This window comes from Mixophyes fleayi, chromosome 4, assembly GCF_038048845.1.
Source record: "Mixophyes fleayi isolate aMixFle1 chromosome 4, aMixFle1.hap1, whole genome shotgun sequence".
Taxonomy (NCBI): domain Eukaryota; kingdom Metazoa; phylum Chordata; class Amphibia; order Anura; family Limnodynastidae; genus Mixophyes; species Mixophyes fleayi.
In genome coordinates, this window is record NC_134405.1 from 194,678,995 (window position 1) to 194,698,794 (window position 19,800).

General features: G+C 39.0%; 1 protein-coding gene across 3 annotated transcripts in view; it reads left to right on the top strand.

Annotated features, from left to right (window-relative positions):
* The first annotated feature begins 1,654 nt into the window (after nt 1-1,654).
* Nucleotides 1,655-19,800, top strand: part of PPHLN1 (periphilin 1) — a 66,967-nt gene continuing 48,821 nt past the window's right edge. The window contains exons 1-5 of one of the 3 annotated variants that reach the window (XM_075209066.1): nt 1,655-1,914; nt 3,008-3,069; nt 3,473-3,567; nt 4,437-4,577; nt 6,547-6,608. In XM_075209066.1, the coding sequence (XP_075065167.1) occupies nt 3,069; nt 3,473-3,567; nt 4,437-4,577; nt 6,547-6,608 (299 nt within the window). In that variant the 5' untranslated portion in view covers nt 1,655-1,914; nt 3,008-3,068. The remainder of the gene's footprint in view (nt 1,915-3,007; nt 3,070-3,472; nt 3,568-4,436; nt 4,578-6,546; nt 6,609-19,800) is intronic. The other 2 variants (XM_075209065.1, XM_075209067.1) reach the window with 2 other exon arrangements.

Consider the following 19,800-nt stretch of genomic DNA (forward strand, 5'->3'; position numbering starts at 1 on the left):
GGGTTATAGCACCTTTTTAAGGTCCGTTTCACTAAGGTCAAAAATACTTAAGTACTTTTTTTCATAATTCTTCTACTCCGACTTGTTCATGGTTTCAGATCATTAGAATGTTTACAGAAAAAGGATATATTATGTAGACTTTCAAATGTTTTTCGATTTTAGAATGTAGAACCCAGATCTCTAATGGCAACACAATGCAGAACACAGGTCTCTGTAGGCTCTACAGCAGTGGTGGGAAACCTGATATATTTCAAGGGTTACACATTGTCCTTAATTTCAGGAACGCCCACATCTCATTCCAAAATGTCTCAATGTGCCCCAAAATTCCAACACTTTCCACTCAGACACCCACAAGCTACCAGAGCTCACATGTACATCACAATTTCACACACTCCACTCATACCTCCCAACATGCCATTCAGATCTCCCCACATTCCCCTTATATGCCCATAAGACCTTTCCACATGCCTCTTCAGTGGCGGATCCAGGGGGGGGGGGCGATCGGGGCAATCGTTCCCCCTAGCAGGGGCTTGCTGCCGGCGGCTGCACACTATGTGCAGGTCCGCTCGGCAGTGACAATGTGCTGCCCAGTTGCTCTGATTGTGTTTTAAACACAATCAGAGCAGGCAGGCAGCACATTGTCACTGCCGAGCGGACCTGCACATACTGTGCAGCCGCCGGCAGCCTTAAAAGGCAGAAAGGGGGTGGGGCCTAAATCCCCCCCCCCTAAATCGCCCGGGGTAGAAAATCTTTCTAGATCCGCCCCTGTGACTCTTACATACCCATAAGATCTCGCCACATGCACCATCCATACCCATCAGACTGCCTCCACATGCCTCTAATACCTACTAAGGGGCAGGCTGGGCATCTGCCCTCCGGGCCAGTCCCATAGTGGGCTATTTTGGGCTGGGTCACCTGTATTGTTTTCCTAATAGGCTGCTGAGCCGAGTCTTGCCCCCGGCTAAAATTTGCCAGCCCTCCCCTGTACCTACTCCACTTACTTTTAAAGACGGAGCCTGTAGAGGAAGAAGGGAGAGCACAGTGCACCTCCTTTGGCGTGTTGCTTGACCTCCCTGCATTGTACAAAGGAGGCCACTTGTCAGAAAAGTCACTGCTCCGGTTTAGTCTCATTCTCTGCACCAAAGCAGAGAGGAAGTAAGAGTGCGAGCTAACAGCTGGGAACCCAGGTGAAGGCATAGCGGGCTGCCTGTTGCCCTCTGCTTTCCAGTGTAGATCCCAAGGTATTTAGCTACTTTCAATGCAGACCCTCAAGCTTCCAGCACTCTAGGTTGTGAGTTATAAAATGTTCTGTTCTCAAAGTTTCTACTTATTCTGTGCTGAATTTGTACTGTTAAGAATCCATTAATAAAGGATCCATTAATAAATGAATTCAATTAAGATTAGAGGGAAAAATTGTTGCTTCCAGCCTATGAGGAACATGACCATACAGACACTTTTCCCCACCATAATCGCCACCTCCTGACCATAAAGGCACAGTGACAGCAAGTTGGAAGTTTGGGAGCAGAGCATTTTGTACTGGATGTAAGGTGTAAGATTTGCAGTTCTAGAGCACTGGAATAAAATATAGTTGACTAAAAGAAAATATTACAGTTTCTAACTTTATTTTAAAAGGCCAAAACAATTTATGATGTGAGTTTTGAGGAAGTATGACCCGTGTGTGTTCCTGTAGCGTGATGACGTCATAGCGCGGCGTGACCAGTACGAGGCTGCACGGAAGTTGTCGGTGTAGTGGAGAAGAGGCTGTGAGTGTTGGTGTGTCTGCTTCATTCTTCCTCCGGATGCTGTGTGTGCACCGCATCAACTGACAGCTACTGGTCTCTTCACCTGTCATAGCCATTACACTGGGCAGCGGAGATCGTGTATGAGGTGGTGGGAAGCTCAGCCCAGTGATCGGTATATTAATGTTCTCTATATAGCTCACTGTACTCTCCAGATCTGCATATAGCGTCCCCTGATGGCTCACACACTGCAGTAACATGCATGCTCCATTTTGTTTTAGATAGTACATTGACAAATAACAAGCTCGCTGTGCCTGGTTGTCATCCTTCCCTGCCAATGTCCCTGGTTCCAATTACAGCGCGTCATGTTTGTAAACAGCAGTGTTACCTCACATAGCCTTAATACAGCAGCGTTGTGTCCATGCATTCTTCCAAATACTGCACCTTATACTCCTATAGCTTGTCTGGAATGGTACATTTTTGTTATTTGACTACTCTTTGTTTTACTATATTTACTATTTCTAGTATGACTGTTATGTTATCTTTGTAGCACCCTCATGACACTGTTGATATTGTTTCCCAAAAGTGTATGAGATTGACCTTTTGAATAAAGCGTGCACAACTAAAACTAAAATGCACTGTTAAATGCACAATTAGACACATTGGGTCTTGTGACCCCTCTCAATAAATTTATTGAGTACTGCCATCATTTTAATGTTACTACTTTGTACATATCTTTCATTTCCTACTTTACATAGTTATAACAATAAGTAAATAGCCGTAAAATATTTACATAGAAGTAAATGATTATTGAAAAACCAAACAATGGATTGCTGATGTTGAGTCGCTTGGGTTAAGAAATTCCTGATTGTAGCATTACCTGACAAAGTACACACTTAAGAACACTGATAATAAAGATGACTTGTAATGTGGTTGATATGTTTTTATTGAGGGGGGTGGGGGTCGCCATTGGCTTGTTTGTTTAATCACTGGCTGATACAAAACACTAGTTTTTGTGATCCATTCATTCAGCCCACTCCCCAGACTAATTTGCCATTTTCATATTTGGTAGAACTTGCCACAGATACAAGTGTTTGATGGGTATACCATCCGACTTTGATCATAATGTATGTGACTAGATTGTGTTCATCCCTGTAGATTATTTAGATGCTATGAGGATAATAAAACACTTAAAATGCAATTTTGTTGTAAATTATAGTTTCTGTGGCAGATTAATATTTAATTCATGTTTGCTTTTTTTTTTTTAGTAAGAAGTCGAGTTTGAATGCAGGTCATTTCTAGTGAATAACAACATATTGGAGGAATAAGAGTAAGTTTTAACATACTTAACTAAATGTCACTTTGTATGTGACTGACTTCTGAGCAGTAAAATAAATTATTACTGTTTTCAATGGTGCCTGTAATCAGCTTCTCGGTTTGAGAATTAACACACATTTTTTATTTATACTTAAGATGCTGTACCTCTCCACAATCTAGTTCCTTAAAATTGATAGCTTAGTATATTAAAGAGCATGTAAACCTACTAGGCTTACATGTAAATATGTATTTGTATATGTCTGTGGTACTATTTGAGAGATCTAGCAGAAGTTCTGATAATACTGTAATATGGTGTGTTGTGTGCTTCTTTCTTTCTTTTATTACTATTCATTGTGGGAGGTATTCCTGCATTCTGAATACATATATTTATAACATTTTTGTTTTCTGTTATTAAGTGGAGTACAGGAAAGATGAGATGTGGAGTGATGGTAGATATGAATATGAGAGACTTCCTAGACATCGCCTGCCACCACGTGAAATTCCTCCTGAGGTAACTAATTATATTTCCCTGCTATTCAGGTAACTCAAACATGTCCTATAATACTCTATCTATAATATATGTTGTACTGGAGTGTTATTTATGAACAAAGCTGTTCATATATGTTCACAATCTAGAGCCCTTAAAAAATAACTGTCATACAATATGTTCTTTTAAATCAGGGAAACTGAAGGAAACAAGAAATACTTTGAGGATCACATTTCACTCACAGGCCACCAATTTCCCAGGCTTCCAAAAGCCTTTAAACATATTCTGCATTAAATGGTAACTCTGAGCAATAAAACTGAACCTCGCAATGCAAAATTCAAAATTGTAGACTTACAGTTTATGACCATTCTCTTCACTAGCACCTGTAATCAAGAAATATTTATAAAGGAAGTACAGATAGGGCAAACCAGGTCCTTTCTCTCAACTTTTCTCAGACAACCCCAGCTATTGCTTCTTGTATTCCCAATTCTCCTTGAGATAATGGAGAGGGGAGCTCAGGGTTAAAAAATGACCCCAAATGCATGGAGTTGCTCATATTTTGTCATTAGCTGCTGAATTGCTTAAAAGAACATGTATAGTTATTAAACATATTTGGAGTGTTTCATGCCCCATTCGTGGGAATAAATGTAATTTAAAAATGGTATGAACAGCAGTAGTAGTATTTTAACTTATGTTTAGATATAATGCTCCTTGTGCTACATTTAGAAGTGCTTAATTTGACTGAAGTATTCTGACCATGTACTTATACAGTAGACCTATAGCTCCTGGAGTACATGCAAAAACAAGCTTTTTTTACCGTGTAGTATTGTTTATTTCTTATAGTTTTAGGAGGGAGATTGTGCTTTAAGCTAATTTTCCTTATATGTGTCAAGGGGGAATATCACAGAGTAGTAAATGTAATTAGAAGGCCGGAAGATGAAGGGTGTCATCGTTATGAGGATTACAGTGATCCAGATTTCAGAGACTATGAAGAAGCTCATGGCTATGAAAGACGAACTGGACCATGTAGAGCGGTATGTATTTAGAACGTAGCACAGGTTTTAGGTTTAAAGGATGTTACATTTAAAATGCAAACTGCTTTAAGTTGTGATTGTGGGGAAGGCTTTGTTTTTTTACACACAGCAGATTTACTATTTTTAAGTCCATTGTAGAACACAGCCTCCGAGTCTGAAATGGATGGTAACGAAGCTTGCACTAAGATGAATAGCAAATGTGTATATATAACAAACAAGATCTCAAGGTCTAGAAACTTTTACATATATTTGAATGTTGTCTGCAATTATCTTATATGTAGGTTTTCATAGCAAAGCTGGATTGCTCACATTCATTGGTTTGTGTTACAATTAACTGCTAAGGTCAGGAGGAAATCCTGGTGATCACATTTCAGTTTACTTCAAGAGAGAGGGGCGTTTTGTCTAGAAAAGCCCAGATTATATCTCCTACAACACCCATAGCATTAAAGCATGTGTTTGCATGATTCAACATAGTCTTAAACAATTTAAAACAATTGAAACATTACATAAAGCTAAAAAGTTAAGAAAAAGAACAAAAACAGATCAACAAACACTTACACATAAATTGTGTTATGGCACACATAAGCAGACAAAGGGGTAAATGTATCAATCTCCGGTTTCTTCAAGTCGCGGGAGTTCGGCGAGATGACAGCTAAAATTTAAAGCGGCGTTGCCTTGTAAAAGACAAGTTTCCCTTTACAAGGCAGCGCCGCTTTAAATTTTAGCTGTCATCTCGCCGAACTCCCGCGACTTGAAGAAACCGGACATTGATACATTTACCCCCAAACCGCCAATACAGTACAAATATCATTATATTTTTTTTGCAGTTTTGGTGAAGGGGAGACAGAACCTCATGGGTATCATTGATTCCTTTGAAAATGAATTAGCATTAATGTGTAAGAAAGAGAGTAGAACTTGCTCTACTTTTGTTCTAAATATTTAGGCTGATGCAGAGTTGTTGGCAAAATCGGCGCAAATTACTATTTAAAAAAACAAAAACGCCAAAAATAAAGTATTTCCACCCTTATACAGAGCTGTACGCATCTCTAGATGCATCCACATTGGTCATCGATATTTCCAATCATCAATGTGTATTTGCACCTGCACTATAGCAGGTGCAAAAGACATGCCTCCTATCAGGCGTATATATGCATTTTTCTGCAGGTCTGCATGAGACTCATTTGCATAAACACATTTATACTGTACTCGGTGTACGTTAGCATGCCCCTTCTCTTCCCTCTCCCGCCTCTCCCATCTGCCGGAGAGGATAAGTGCTAGAATCAAACAGGTCTGCATATGTGTGCGCCTACTTTCTGGGCATGTGCAGACAATTTTCACGCAATATACCCTATGCAAACTGGTGTACACCCCACTCTCCATCAGCCCTATTGTTTACATACAAATTTGGATTCCTGTGACGTTCCAGGGCTTTTCCGGTAGTTGTGCTCCAATATAATAGCTGTCACAACTTCTAAACATTGCATGAAAATTACATGAATGTAAGAAATAGAATATAGCGCACCAGAAAAAATAACCAAAAAAGATTAAGAAGGGAACAGCGTAACAGAATCTATCTAATAATTTGTTCTGGATCTTTCTGCTTTTTTTGGTCTGTATTACATACATAATTGGGTACATTTGTGAATGTGTGCACAGACAAACAGTGCCAAAAAAGAAGCTGCTAAAGCTAGTCAGCATTTATAAAAAGTGTGCTGTTGTTTATTTTAGTAACCTGCATCATGCTCCTGTTCTAAGCCAGGTCTTACTTGGCATAGGAGAATCACCAATTACTTTGTTTGTTCTTGCAATTGATACTTCCCTTTATATAAATATTGTCCCACTGATAACCCTCGCCTGAATATTTCTGTGCAGCCTGTGACGCTCTAGGGGTCAAAGGATTTTAAGCAATTAACAAGTAAAATGAACCTGTGCATTGCTTTATACTTCATTTTTGTCCACTTTACCATAGGAAGATCCAAGATATAGATGGCCAAGAGGTGAGCCCTACATGAGTCGTCCGCCTGATTTCGGGTAACTTTTTATTTTTATTATTTGTGCTTTTGTTACTTTTTTCTGTATTTTCTAATTGTATCAGTAAACTTATCTTGCAAGATGTATTCATTACTTGCTTAATAGAACTTGCATAGATTACCAGTACTTCAAGATGAACATCATTTCAAAAGAAATTCTTAAAGTGGTGCATAGTTTTATTTTTTACATAAAGGAAATAAGTATATTTTGAAAATGGTTAAAGAAGCACTTATCGAAAATATCACGCTGAACAGATTTAATAATGGTTGTTTATTATTATTATTATTATTATTATTATTATTATTAGTTGGTTTCCAATTTAAAAATCTTTATTAAACAGCTACTCTTATCAATAATGGTATTTTGGCAGTGGTCTCTCACCTTGGACCCCCATAATTATCACTATTTAGCATTGCTCCAACACTTCACAGAGCAGAGGATCTGTGCCAATCACCTTCAGTGGCTCTAAATGAAAGCCTTACAGCTGCTATGCAGATCTCTTCTGATATAATGAGATCCAGGCAGGATCAAAGGCAGATGTCCCTGTTATGAGAGTCAGAACCTGTCTAAGAACAGTGAATGATATTGGTTCCAGGGGAATTTCCTGTGCCAAAGTACTAGTATTGGTGAGGGAAGTTGTATAGTAAAATTGATTGTTAAATTGGAAAACTTGCAAAAAACGCTTTGTTATTAATATGTCTTAAAGGCTATAAATTAATGTGCTGAATAATATGTATGACATAACTGCTTATCAATATATAGCCAGCATACTCTTTCACTTATCAGCAGCAAGTTGCCATATTAGAATGGAGTGTTTCTTTAACACAGGACGCAGAGAATTGTTGACATCTTTGCAGACTTGCTTTGCAGAATTGTATTGTGTGGATTGGGTAACTAGTGCTAGGTACACATACTGGAGAATTTTCCGACCAATCTATTATCTACAACGATTGTACCTATGACTGAAGGTCCGATCAGTCGGGCGATGCATGTACACACTATTTACCTTCAGATCTGTGCTCTTCATCTAGTCCTCTAGTCGTTTAGCGAATGACAGCACAATAGTCACTCATTCATTCATTCAATCGTTCCCATCAGACTGATAAAACCACCTTGTTATAGCTATCCACATGTCCTTACGAATTTTGTTACTCTAAAACGAAATATTCAGTCTCAGAACGGACAAACACACTATTCCATCTACAGCACTCTCTACATTTAGTCACCAAGACATGTTCATTGCTGGCATCGGCTGAAAAGACCATGACTCTGTAAACTCTATGGAGCTTGTGAACATGAGTGCATATGTACTGCAGGATCAGAAGGTGATTGGAAGGAGATTATTAAACAGTATGACAAACCAAGTAAAACGACAATCGCCACTTTGGAACGATTATCGTTCATCGTGTGATTATACACACAAACGCAATATGTGGCCGAGCGGTCGTTTATCTTATGATTGGCTCTATAGTTATCTGAAAAACCTCCAATGTGGTACCTAGCCTTACGCTCAGTCGGGTCAATGATGTCAACCTTATCTTTTTACTGGCCTCGGATTCCATTCGGACATTGTCTTAAACATGTGATAAGAGATTCAGCTGTTGGTAATGGAGTGGGGAGAAAATAGTTAACTTTTTTTTTTTTTAACAGAACTGTAGTGGAAAGTCTGGTTAACCCTTATTAGCGTATAACTGTATTTTTGGTTTTTTTCCTTTCTAATTGTGGAAAATATAAAAGAGGATTTATGTTTAAAAATATTCTTGTTACATGATTATCTAGTTTCTAGGATAGTGCTAGGATGTCATCTTGTCATCATTTTTAAGGTGGGTATTTCTCTCAAAACACATTATTTTAGGAGCATCACCAAGTGACAAAGGGTTTGTGAGACATTATATACATACATTTCATTTTTTGAAAATTCACCTAATAATGTGTGATCAATGCTGATTGGGTGTCATGGGCTATACATGATTTAATAATTAGAAATATGACTATGCATTTCTGTTGTATGACCTTTTATTTCAGTTAATTCACCTTTCTTGTTGCATTCAGCTTAAGCTATCCAGATAGTGGGCCAAGGGTCCTTCACATTGTGTGTGTGTGTGTAATCTTGTCATTCCATGGATGTTGGCAGTATATATGGTTGGTTAGCATCGAGACCCTCCATTCGCATGCAGCTATCACTCCCTTAATCATTTTAGGGGCTGTGCCTGGTTTGTTCGCTGAGTTGACAAACCTTAGAGCAGTGTTGGCTAACCTGTGACACTCCAGGTGTTGTGAAATTACAACTCCCAGCATACCCTTCCAGCAATAAAGCTGCAATATATTGGCAAAGCATGCTGGGACTTGTAGTTTCACAACACCTGGAGTGTCACAGGTTAGCCAACACTGCCTTAGAGCGACATTTATCTGCATCTACATTTGCAGGGTTACACTACAATTAAACCCAAAAAAGTAAGTTATATTATGTGGTCCTCCTATCTAGGCAAGTTTTATTTTCTCTGCTTCACTTAATCATTCCACTATATAACTCTGTCCAAAATAGTGTGCTTTTATACACAATACATTGTTCTATAGAATCTATACAGCTCTATACGGTCAAATAAAACGCAAGTAGAAGATTTATAGTGAGCGTGACATATACAGTCATGGCCAAAAGTTTTGAGATTGACACATATTATTTTTCACAAAGTCAGCTGCCTCAGTTTTTATGATGGTAATTTGCATATATTCCAGACTGTCATGAAGAGTGATCAGATGAATTGCAATTAATTACAAAGTCCCTCTTTGCCATGACAATGAACTTTCTCCCAAAACCATTTCCACTGCATTTCAGCCCTGCCACAAAAAGGCCAGCAGACATCAGGTCAGGGATTTTCTCGTTAACACAGGTTGGCGTGTTGACAAGGACAAGGCTAGAGATCACTCTGTCGTGCTGATTGAGTTAGAATAACAGACTGGAAGCTTTAAAATGAGGGTGGTGCTAGAAATCATTGTTCTTCCTCTGTTAACCATGGTTAACTGCAAGGAAACACGTGCAGTCATCATTGCTTTGCACAAAAAGGGCTTCACAGGCAAGGGATATTGCTGCTAATAAGAATGCACCTAAATCAACCATTTATCGGATACTCAATAACTTCAAGGAGAGAGGTTCAATAGTTGTGAAGAAGGCTTCAGAACGCCCAAAAATGTCCAGCAAGCCCCAGGGCCGTCTCCGAAAGTTTATTCAACTGCGGGATCGTGGCACCAACATTGCAGAGCTTGCTCAGGAATGGCAGCAGGCAGGTGTGAGGACATCTGTACGCACAGTGAGGTCAAGACTTTAGGAGGATGCCCTGGTGTCAAGAAGGCTAGCAAAAAAGTCACTTCTCTCCAGGAAAAACATCAGGGACAGACTGATATTCTGTAAAATGTACAGGGATTGAACTGCTGAGGACTGGGGTAAAGTCATTTTCTCTGATGAATCCCCAAGATCCTCCAAGAACAACTTCTCCCAACCATTCAAGAACGGTTTGGTGACGAACAATGCCTTTTACGGGATGATGGAGCACCTTGCCATAAGGAAAAAGTGATGACTAAGTGGCTCTGGGTTCAAAACATTGAAATTTTAGTTCCATGGGCAGAAAACTTCCCAGACCTTAATCCCATTGAGAATTTGTGGTCAATCCTCAAGCGGCGGGTGGATAAACAAAAACCCACAAATTCTGACAAACTCCAAGCATTGATTAGGCAAAAATGGGCGGCAATCGGTCAGTATGTGGCCTAGAAATTGATTGACAGCATGCCTGGGTGAATTGCAGAGGTCTTCAAAAGTCAGCACTGCAAATATTGTATAAACTTAATGTAATTGTCAATAAAATCCTTTGACACTTATGAAATGCTTGTAATATTACTTCAGTATACCATAGCAACATCTGACAAAAAGGTCTAAAACACTGAAGCAGCAAACTTTGTGAAAACCAATACTTGTGTCATTCTTAAAGCTTTTGGTCATGACTGTATAGGAATTGATACACTTTTGTGTGTTTAGAATATGCCTGCTGGTAATGGAGGGTGACTTTATAAAGGAGGTGGGTATAAGAGGAAGCAGTATATTACATAGTAATATGCATTCCTGTATGTAATTCTGTGTGCCAGTCTAACTTGTAGGATTACCTAATACTAGGAGGATTCAAGGGAGTAACATAGACAATACAGGGATACATTGACTCAAATGGTATGAGGACCCTGCCTACCAGAGTTTACTAGTCTTGATAGGAAACATGGGAATGTTTTTGATAAGGTCCATGTACATATGAACATATAGTTGTCTAAATAAGGCTGAGTGGTTCAGCGACATGGTAGACCTTTGTCTAAGCCCTCTAGACTGAATTTTGGTATGAATTGTACAATAATTAACGGTTGCAGACTTGGCTTTTCAAACATCTTCCATAATGGAATGTATGCTCCCCCATCATCAAAATCTTGTGGTCGTATGATGTTTTGTGGGTTTTTTTTGTTGTTTTTTTTTCTTTTAAAACAATAGTTTACATGTAGCTTAGGTGATTACAAACCATTGTAGCAAACTTGTGCACTGTCCCAGACTGATCCAATATAGAGAAATGCCTTTCTCCATATAAACAAAACAATTCAGCTGACCCCTCCCCTGTCATAACCCCAATGTTTTATATATGTATTTTCACTCTTAGGCGCAGTACACAGGAGCTATTACAAAATTTTTCATGAGACCCACAAATGCCTGGTTATGTCCCTTTGTACACCTGTCAGTTATTTGAGTTGGCAAATGTATTAATTTCCTCCTTGGTAACATGGAAGCAGGAACCATATCTGCAGTTCCAACCATTTGTTTTACAATATCAGAATAGTAAAAAGCCTTAAAGCTGATTACAAACTTATTTATTGTTGAATTTTATTTGCAAAGTGAGTTGTACCTAAATAAAAAGTGTGATTTGGTTGTGTTGCTATAAAACACTGTGTCTTATTTGCACCAGTTTTCCCAAATTCCCTTGTTAATAATATGTAGGCTCAGAGATGGTCATGTAGTGAAATTTCTAGAAAATAAATTTCTTAAACTTTTGCATATATAACCTAGAAAAGACAAGCAAATGGGGGCGCTTCCATGGTGCATTATAAAAAATAAACCAAAATTGAAAAGATAGCATATAACATATCGCACGTCTGTTAAAAGATAGTCAGCAAGGGTTCAGACAAGGATCATCGCCTGTGAGTTTGGCTCAGACGAGAGAAGCGATCATAGCCTTATCTTTTAAATTTCGGTATGTGTGTCTATTTTTATATGAATAAATTTTGCTTTTTGTAATACACCATGGAAGCGCCCCGTTTGTCTTTTCTAGTACTTTGATTTGTCCCGTGGAGTTTGGGATTTTAAAGGGGGATACTACATGCACTCGAGTCTGCTGGTGCCTAAACTACTCTGTGAGAGCAGTTTGGAAGCAAGTACTCAGCTTAGGCTATTGGAATGTTTGGAACACTTGCACCTGATAGTTGGTGTTAGACCTTGGACCTCATACCTGTGCGCATTGTATAATCAATTATATTATATTTTGCATATATATATTTAGATTTTAGTAGCCATCTGTGTGTTTGTGTTTAGTAGTACTTTTAGTGTGTCATCAAAATTCTGTCCTAATAGCAGATCTTCACAGTGACTTGCTTTTGTCACTTTGTATTGCTGCATGGATACATTGCAAGACTTAAGCCATTTTGTAAAGTCTAAAGCACTGTAAGGGGATATTATTTAAAACAAATTATTTGTATGAAGTAAACTGCAAACTGATACAGACTTGGCCATCATGGAAAGGAAAGCCTTTCCCTGTTTTTATTGTTGATCACAAGTGAACATAGTGACCTGCTTTGTCTGGGTCTTATGTATGTGTGTATTTGTACTTGGGATATAGTCATCTATTGTAACGTGACAACCTAAATTTAAAATCATTACCTGTTTTATTTATAGATTCCCTATTTAGCGTTAGTCTTGTTTCAATAAATTGCTTTAAACAGGGCTTTGTTATACTTTTTAAATTTTGTTCAGTGTTCGAATGCTTTGTCCTAAATTTAAGGCAACATCATGAAGGTAGTCCCTACTGAATTAAATTCCAAATTATGCCCATTTACTGCTTAATCTTTTCACAATTGTCACCACTGTAGTTTTGGTAGGATGCTTTTGAAAATCAACTTCATTTCTCTAATGTACAGCTTAGATTATTGTTATCTAAAATATTGGGGACCTCTAGTGGACATTTAAGACAATGTTTTTCTGCTATTAGAAATCCAGCCACCTCTACAGTCTGCTCCCATTTTTTCGTGTGCAGCAACTATAATGTACGCAAGGGTAAGTGTTTAGAGGATATAGTAGTACAATCAACTGGACAAAGCCACTAATTGCCACAACAGAAGATATGTTGATCTATTATTGGATGCACTTAACATCTACTCTGCTTCATTGAATTTTGTTACATGACGAAAAAGTAGAGATATTAATCCTAATCAATGAGTATAAAGCTTATTTATATCGCATGAAAAAGTCATGTTACAAAGATAAAATCAGTTAAAGCCAAGGAGCTTTGCAGCATAAATATGAGTGAATCATCCATAACTATACTCTATGAAAGAGGTAAAAGTTGACACTCTTATCCAACAAATGTAAAATGTACCTGGGTATACAGTACATAAATATATGCATCTGATTTTATATTCTATAATAATGATAATCAGCAAGTTAAGTAAATAATGTACATATATAAAAAGATGTCATGAAAGATGAGTGTTAAATAAAAAAATGTTTATTACCTTGTGGATATGTTTTAAAATGGTAGTATCTATTACTCCATAGGTTCAGGCAATATAACAATGGATGCTTAATTGTTAAATGGTGTAGTAGTGAGAGAAATTCCAAAGCAATTTGAATAAAAATCCTAATAATTTTTTATTTTTTCTTATGTATTACTTACTTGCAAGACTACTTCATTCTAAATGGGTGTTTAAAACACTGGCAAATTTTTTATTTCCAAAGGGCATAGTGTAAAGGGACATCTCTTTATAGTTTTGTAGACAGATTTATAAAATATTGATGCTAGTTGTGTCCTGTTTAGTATGTATTTTTAATAATTCGCAAGATTTACTTTGGCTTATCATAGCTGTTCATCTGTAGAGATATTCAATTCTATTAAGAATGTTCAATACAATGTTGTAAGGGAGAAACGCGTTACTTAAAGCCATCACTGCTAAGGATGAGTAGGTCTGTCTTTTGAACACAGAGGGTTCAAGGAAATGTTCACGTGATCACCAGACAATAACACCCTACCCTACAGAAAACATTAAGGAGTCCAGAATTGGGGGGGGGGGGGGCAGGTTTTGTTACGCCCAGATCCTCCTCCTTGGCAACTAGAGAGTTGGGGTGGAGGGGGGGCACTCATTTGAAAGAGGGAAGTCTCTCTTCCTTCAAGCGAGGTGCCCCTTTACTTATTATTTGGTGATCACCAATTGCACAAAAGAAAGTTATTTCAATTAATAAACTTTTTGTCAATTTTTGGTATTTTTGTCTTATTGTGACGAGGACTAAGCACTCTAGTGGAATTTTCAGAAAATACAAAGTCATCTGAAAAAAACCAAGGTATAATTTGTATGGGTACATAAAGAGATTAGCAACATTGATGTTGATATGTAACAAGCAAAAATAGGCTGAGTGTAGAAGTAGTTAAACATTATTATGGTTCTTTTTTTTTTTTTTATCAAATTGCAGTTTTTCCCCAGCTACATCACTTGTTAGTCTGCTAGATCAGTGGAATTATTTTTTGCCCCCAAGCTTGGCCCGATCACTTCTGTCATCAGAATCCATTTCATTCTTCCTTTACCAACATTATTGGTAATGATTTTATCAGTTGTATCATTTTGAGAGGATCACCGTTGTGTGGACTGCAATAAAGTCCCTCGGTCAAAGCCTAAGTGAGCTGATAGTAAATGTGAACACTAGTTTTATCCACAGACCTGCTCTCATAATCAAAAACATGATTGCCTGTTTTCATATTTTAAAAACTTAAACTGTTCTAAGAGGGGAAAAAATGAGGATGGTAGGGTCATAAAATGACGTCTCTGTTAGGAGCCGCGGCGGCCCGCCGGCACTGCCACGACTCACTTCCGCCTCCTTTTGGCGTACCGACCATCTCCATGGCGACCGGGACGTCACTTCCGGAATTCGGGCCGACCGTTGCCAGGGCAACGTCTGGACGCTGAAGTTAGTGCTACCACGCCCGGCAATCTGGAACAGCCGGGTGCGCGTGTCATAGCCCACTAACAGCTAGGGGATTAATTAGTGGCTGCCTGGGGAGGTTTTCAGTGCAAGCCCTGATTGGCCAGTATCAGTACTGATGTCAGGAACGGCTTCGCCTCCCTGTCGGTTATAGCGTTCAGTTCCCAGCCTGCTCCTGTGCTGTGTTTGTGAAAGCCTTTTTGATTGACTACTGTGTATGACCCCTGCCTGTACCTTGGAACTTGCCTGTTTGCCTGTGACCCTGACCCTTTGGCCTGTACCTTGGACTCCGCTCTGTTGCCTGTAACCTTGACTTTTGACGTGTTATCTGACCATTCTGCTTGCTAGTGACCTTTGACCTTGGCTTACGTCTGACCATCCGCTGCCATCTACTGTCTCCTGGCCTGCCGCTATGGTTCTATTACAAACTTGCACTACGTCTGGAGTTAATCCTGGGGTCATCTGAGTGTCGGTGAGCGTATAAAGCTCTATGGGAAAGGCGGCTGCTAAAGGTGAAGACCTCCACCAACTAGTTCTGTAAGTTTGTGAATAGACCGTCAGCTTAACAGTCTCTCAGTTGTGCCAATTATATCCAACTTAGACTGCAAATGAAACAATTTTTCTGCCCACTCCAAATCCATTAAAAATGGGTTGAAACAGAATGGAGAGGATGTCAAACCATGTCAATTTCTGACGCTCATTGGCTCATCCATGGCATCGGGAACAAGGGCATGTTTTGTGGGCGTCGCATTTCCTGCCATGTGGCCTAGGGAATGAACCACTATGTGTTTCCCATGATTTGTGGCCAGACCAGGCAGTTTTGGGGCAACTTTTTCTTGCTATACATAGACTTTTTCCATAGATAATTCTGGATTAACAAAATGGCTTGTTCAAGTACTGCCCTCTTCCCCAATAACTTTCTTTGGTGTTAGTCATCTTACAATGTAATGAAGTAAAGGAAAACTATAGAGGCAGTCCTTTGTCTGTAGAAGGAAAACTTGATAAATGGTATTAAACTTGTATTGCTCTGTTGTGTTACAATTAAATAGCATAAATACAACCTTTACCTCAGTCTTCTGTTTTTGTTGTTGTTTGTTTTGCAAATGTACATAAGTGTGCTTGTGTATGACTTATAGCAAGATTCTTTGTGTATTACCATACAAATGCATATTGTGCATAGTGCATTGATTTGTCTATTGCTGCATCAAAGTTTTAGCATTGTTACTTTTATTAAAGGGTTTTTATCTGAGTGCAATTTGAAATCCTTTTTATTAATTTTTGCTCTCTGTTTTCAGAAATGAAAACTTAAGAAATCGTAAGCAAAAAATAAGAATCCAGCAGAGGGCAGGAGCATGCTAAAAATAAATATTGGCTTCTTTATGAGCAATTCAGTCATTTTATTTCAAAACAATTAATTTAACATGTGGTTGAAATACTATTACCCTGTTATAAAATCCTTGGTGCGACTTGCTAATAAACCAGATATTATCATTCTGAATCTTCAGTTTTTAATTTAATTTGTTTTTTTATTTCTGTTCATTTATTTAATTTCATTCAATTTTTTAAAAAATATATTTCAATGCATTGGTTCAAGCATAGTCCTGGCTACGGCACAGACCTGTTCGGATTCAGCCCGACAATGCCACATCAGTGGCATAAATCGATCATCGAGGAGGATTCAGAAGTTTCCTTGCCATGAAAGAGGCTGTCTGGATCATGAAATGGACGGAACAGCTGGTTCCAGCCATCTCGGTGCTCTTCCTACTGGGGGTGAGCAATTGGGAAGCTGACTATGAGTCTGCATGCAATTCACCCAGGAGAGTGGTCCCTACGCCCGGAAGTGTTCGCTCAGATTGTGCACAGGTGCGGTCAGCCGGAGGTCGACATGATGTCCACCTTGTGGTTCAGCCAAGAGGGCAAGTATTATGCCAGGACAAGGGATCCTCGGGTGTCTCTAGTGGACAGCATGATGGTTCCCTGAAAATACAGGTTGGTGTACATATTCTCTCCAATCCTGATGTTTCCCTGGGTGTTTGTAAGAGGCAAGGCAAAAAGAAGGTCCCAGTGATTCTTGTAGCTCTACAATATTTGAGAAGGTCATGGTATGCAGTTCTTCTCACCGTGACAGTAGATACACCTTAGAGACTTTGTCTCAGCTTTGATCCTCTAAGGCAAGGTCCAGTTTTTTCATCAGGACCTGACACGGCTGGCTTTGGTGGCCTGGCGGTTGAAGCCTTGATTCTTAGACAAAAAGGCCTCTCAGACAAGGTCATCCAGGCAATGATCAAAGGCAGATGTAGTAATTACTATCGTATCTGGAAGACCTACTTTGGTTGGTGTGAGACGCAAGGAGTACTCACTTCTTCCTTTCGTTTTGGCTAGTGTTTAGATGTTCCTCCAGGATGGTCTGGACAAGGGCTTGCAATTAATGTAACTTAAGGTTCAGGTTTCTGCATTGTCAATTTACTTCCAGAGACAGCTGGCTCTGATGCAAGAAGCCGACACAATTTTCTTTAGGGGGTTCTCCATGTTCAGCCACCTTTTTTGTTCCTACAGTGGCGCCAAACTTGGTTCTCACTGTATTGCAGAAGTTGCCCTTTGAACCATTGGAGTCTGTTTCATTGAAGCTTCTCACGTGGAAGGTTTCCTTTCTACTGGCAATTTCCTCAGCCAGGCATGTTTCGGAGCTGGCAGCTCTGTCTTATGGGTCACCTCTTGTCATTTTTCACTCTGAACAGAAAAGACGGCTTGGTCTGCAAAAATGCATGGCCAGAGTGGTCTCTAACTTTCATAAAAACCAGGATATTGTTATTCCTGCATTACCTCAGGATTTACAATCCAGCAGTCCTTATTCTCTTCTGCCCTTGGATGTGGTCAGAGCCTTGCGGAACTATGTTGATCGTACGGCTTCAGTACAAAAGAGAGGCAGAGGTTCGGAAACGTGGCTGGGCGGCTACTAAGCAAATGATAGCCAGATAGCTTACAGCGACTATTTGTAAGTCTTATATCTCCGCAAGTTCTCCTTTTCGTGGCGACCTTACCGCTCACTTCACCTGGTCGGTGAGCAGTTGAGTCAAACGGCTACCTGGTCTTTCATCCACACGTTTACCAGATTCTACCGTTTTAACGTCTCTGCTTACAAAGACACTAGTTTTGGTCGTAAAGTTATATGCGTGGCTCAGTCTAAGCGTACCCATCCATAGAGGCAGCTTTGGAACGTCCCCATGGTGAGAAGTGTCTCTCTGTTTCTCTTGGTTGGGGGACACTGTGCTCCCATCCCCTTTTTTTTTTTTTTTTTTTTTTTTTTTTTTTTTTTCTGACTGTTCTGTTGAATGTGGCTTCGCCCTCTTTTGAGGCTTTGTAAGTTAAATAACTGAGGCTTCCATCCAGGGGGGCATAGAGGGGAGCAGGCTAGAAAAGTCTTTTTAGTGCTTTACTCCCACACAGCACCTTCTATACTGCTGAGCAATGTCCCCCAAGAAAAACAGATTTTTATGGCAAGTACAAAAATTTCATTCTATCAAATGGTAAAAAAAAAAAAAAATTGACTGCAAGTGGTTGGTTTCTTTTCTTTAAGCATATTCTTTTACTGATTAGGTGGAGTTTGTGAGTTAAAGGGGTTTTCCAATTTTGTTTGGTCATTTTTTTTTTAATTTATTTTTAATTATTTTTTTTTTACATATCTTCCTGAAACTTTGCTTAAAAGTTGCTTCTTGCTCTGCTTTTTTACCAAAGCCTTAATGTCATTTTAGTCAGTGTGGTTTATTTCCAAGCACTTGGATACAGTACATAACGGCTGTGTGGATCCAGAGCCGAGCTGTGTCATATTCAAGACCTTTGAAAATAGGTAAAACGGGAGTAGACCTTATGGAAAAACCTAAGGACACCAGAAAGATAAGGCAATATATGGAGTAAAAGTGGTTGGAGGGAATGTTTAAACCAATAAATTTAAAGTCGTAAGATGGTGAGAACCCTGTGTGTGGCTATTTTAACATGTTTTGTTGGGCATCATTTAAAAGGGGCACATTTATTCTCTAGTTGTCCTTCCTGGGGTGGCAGCAAGTACGTTTACAGTCACATCAATCAAAACTTGTTACTCTGTCATAAATATATAACTAATACAATCAGCTTGCTAAATTCTGTATGATCCCAGGCCCAATCGGTTTTAAAGCTGTATTAGTGTGCTAATAAGTGTGCCACAAGGTTGCCTTTCTAAAGGTATAAACTATTATCTTGTACTAAAAACATCTTGCTACATAGAGGCAGGTGTTGCATAATGTAGTTCTCTAAAGCATAAACAATTATAGAAAATATAGTAGTGAGAAAACCCCCATTACGTTTGTCTTTGTTTGTTTAAAATATCCTTACAAATTCCTGTGGATTATGTTTCTTCATAATCAATTTTTTTTTCTCATAATTGGGACTGCGCTAACAGGTTGAAACATAGGCATTGTTTGACATATAGAATGATTTCTAAAGAGTTGCTTAATTAATTATTTTTACAGTTTGTCCCTTCGGCATCATACCCTACTGGCGATAAAGTTCTTAACACTAGTATAACACATGTGTTGAGTTTTTACTTGCATTCTAGTGCGTTGGATATGCGTCTTGCTCTAGCCATGTGCTTGGCTTATTGGGGAAACCTACAATGACCTGAAAGTACTAGTTAGGTCACTGGCTTTTTACCTGCGTTTTTCACAGTAGTAAAAATGCATAGCAAATACATTTGCTATGAATTTTTACTGTCCGTTTTAGATCTCGCTGTTGGTTTCCAGAAAAACGTATTTAAAAACTGCCAGTGGGTACGAGGCCTTAGACATGTGTTTGAGCTGTATCTTCCCTGTGTGAGACTGTGATATACATTCTCTTGGATTGGGAGTTTAGCATACATACTTTGCACTGCATTGTGTTTCCTCCCTTGAA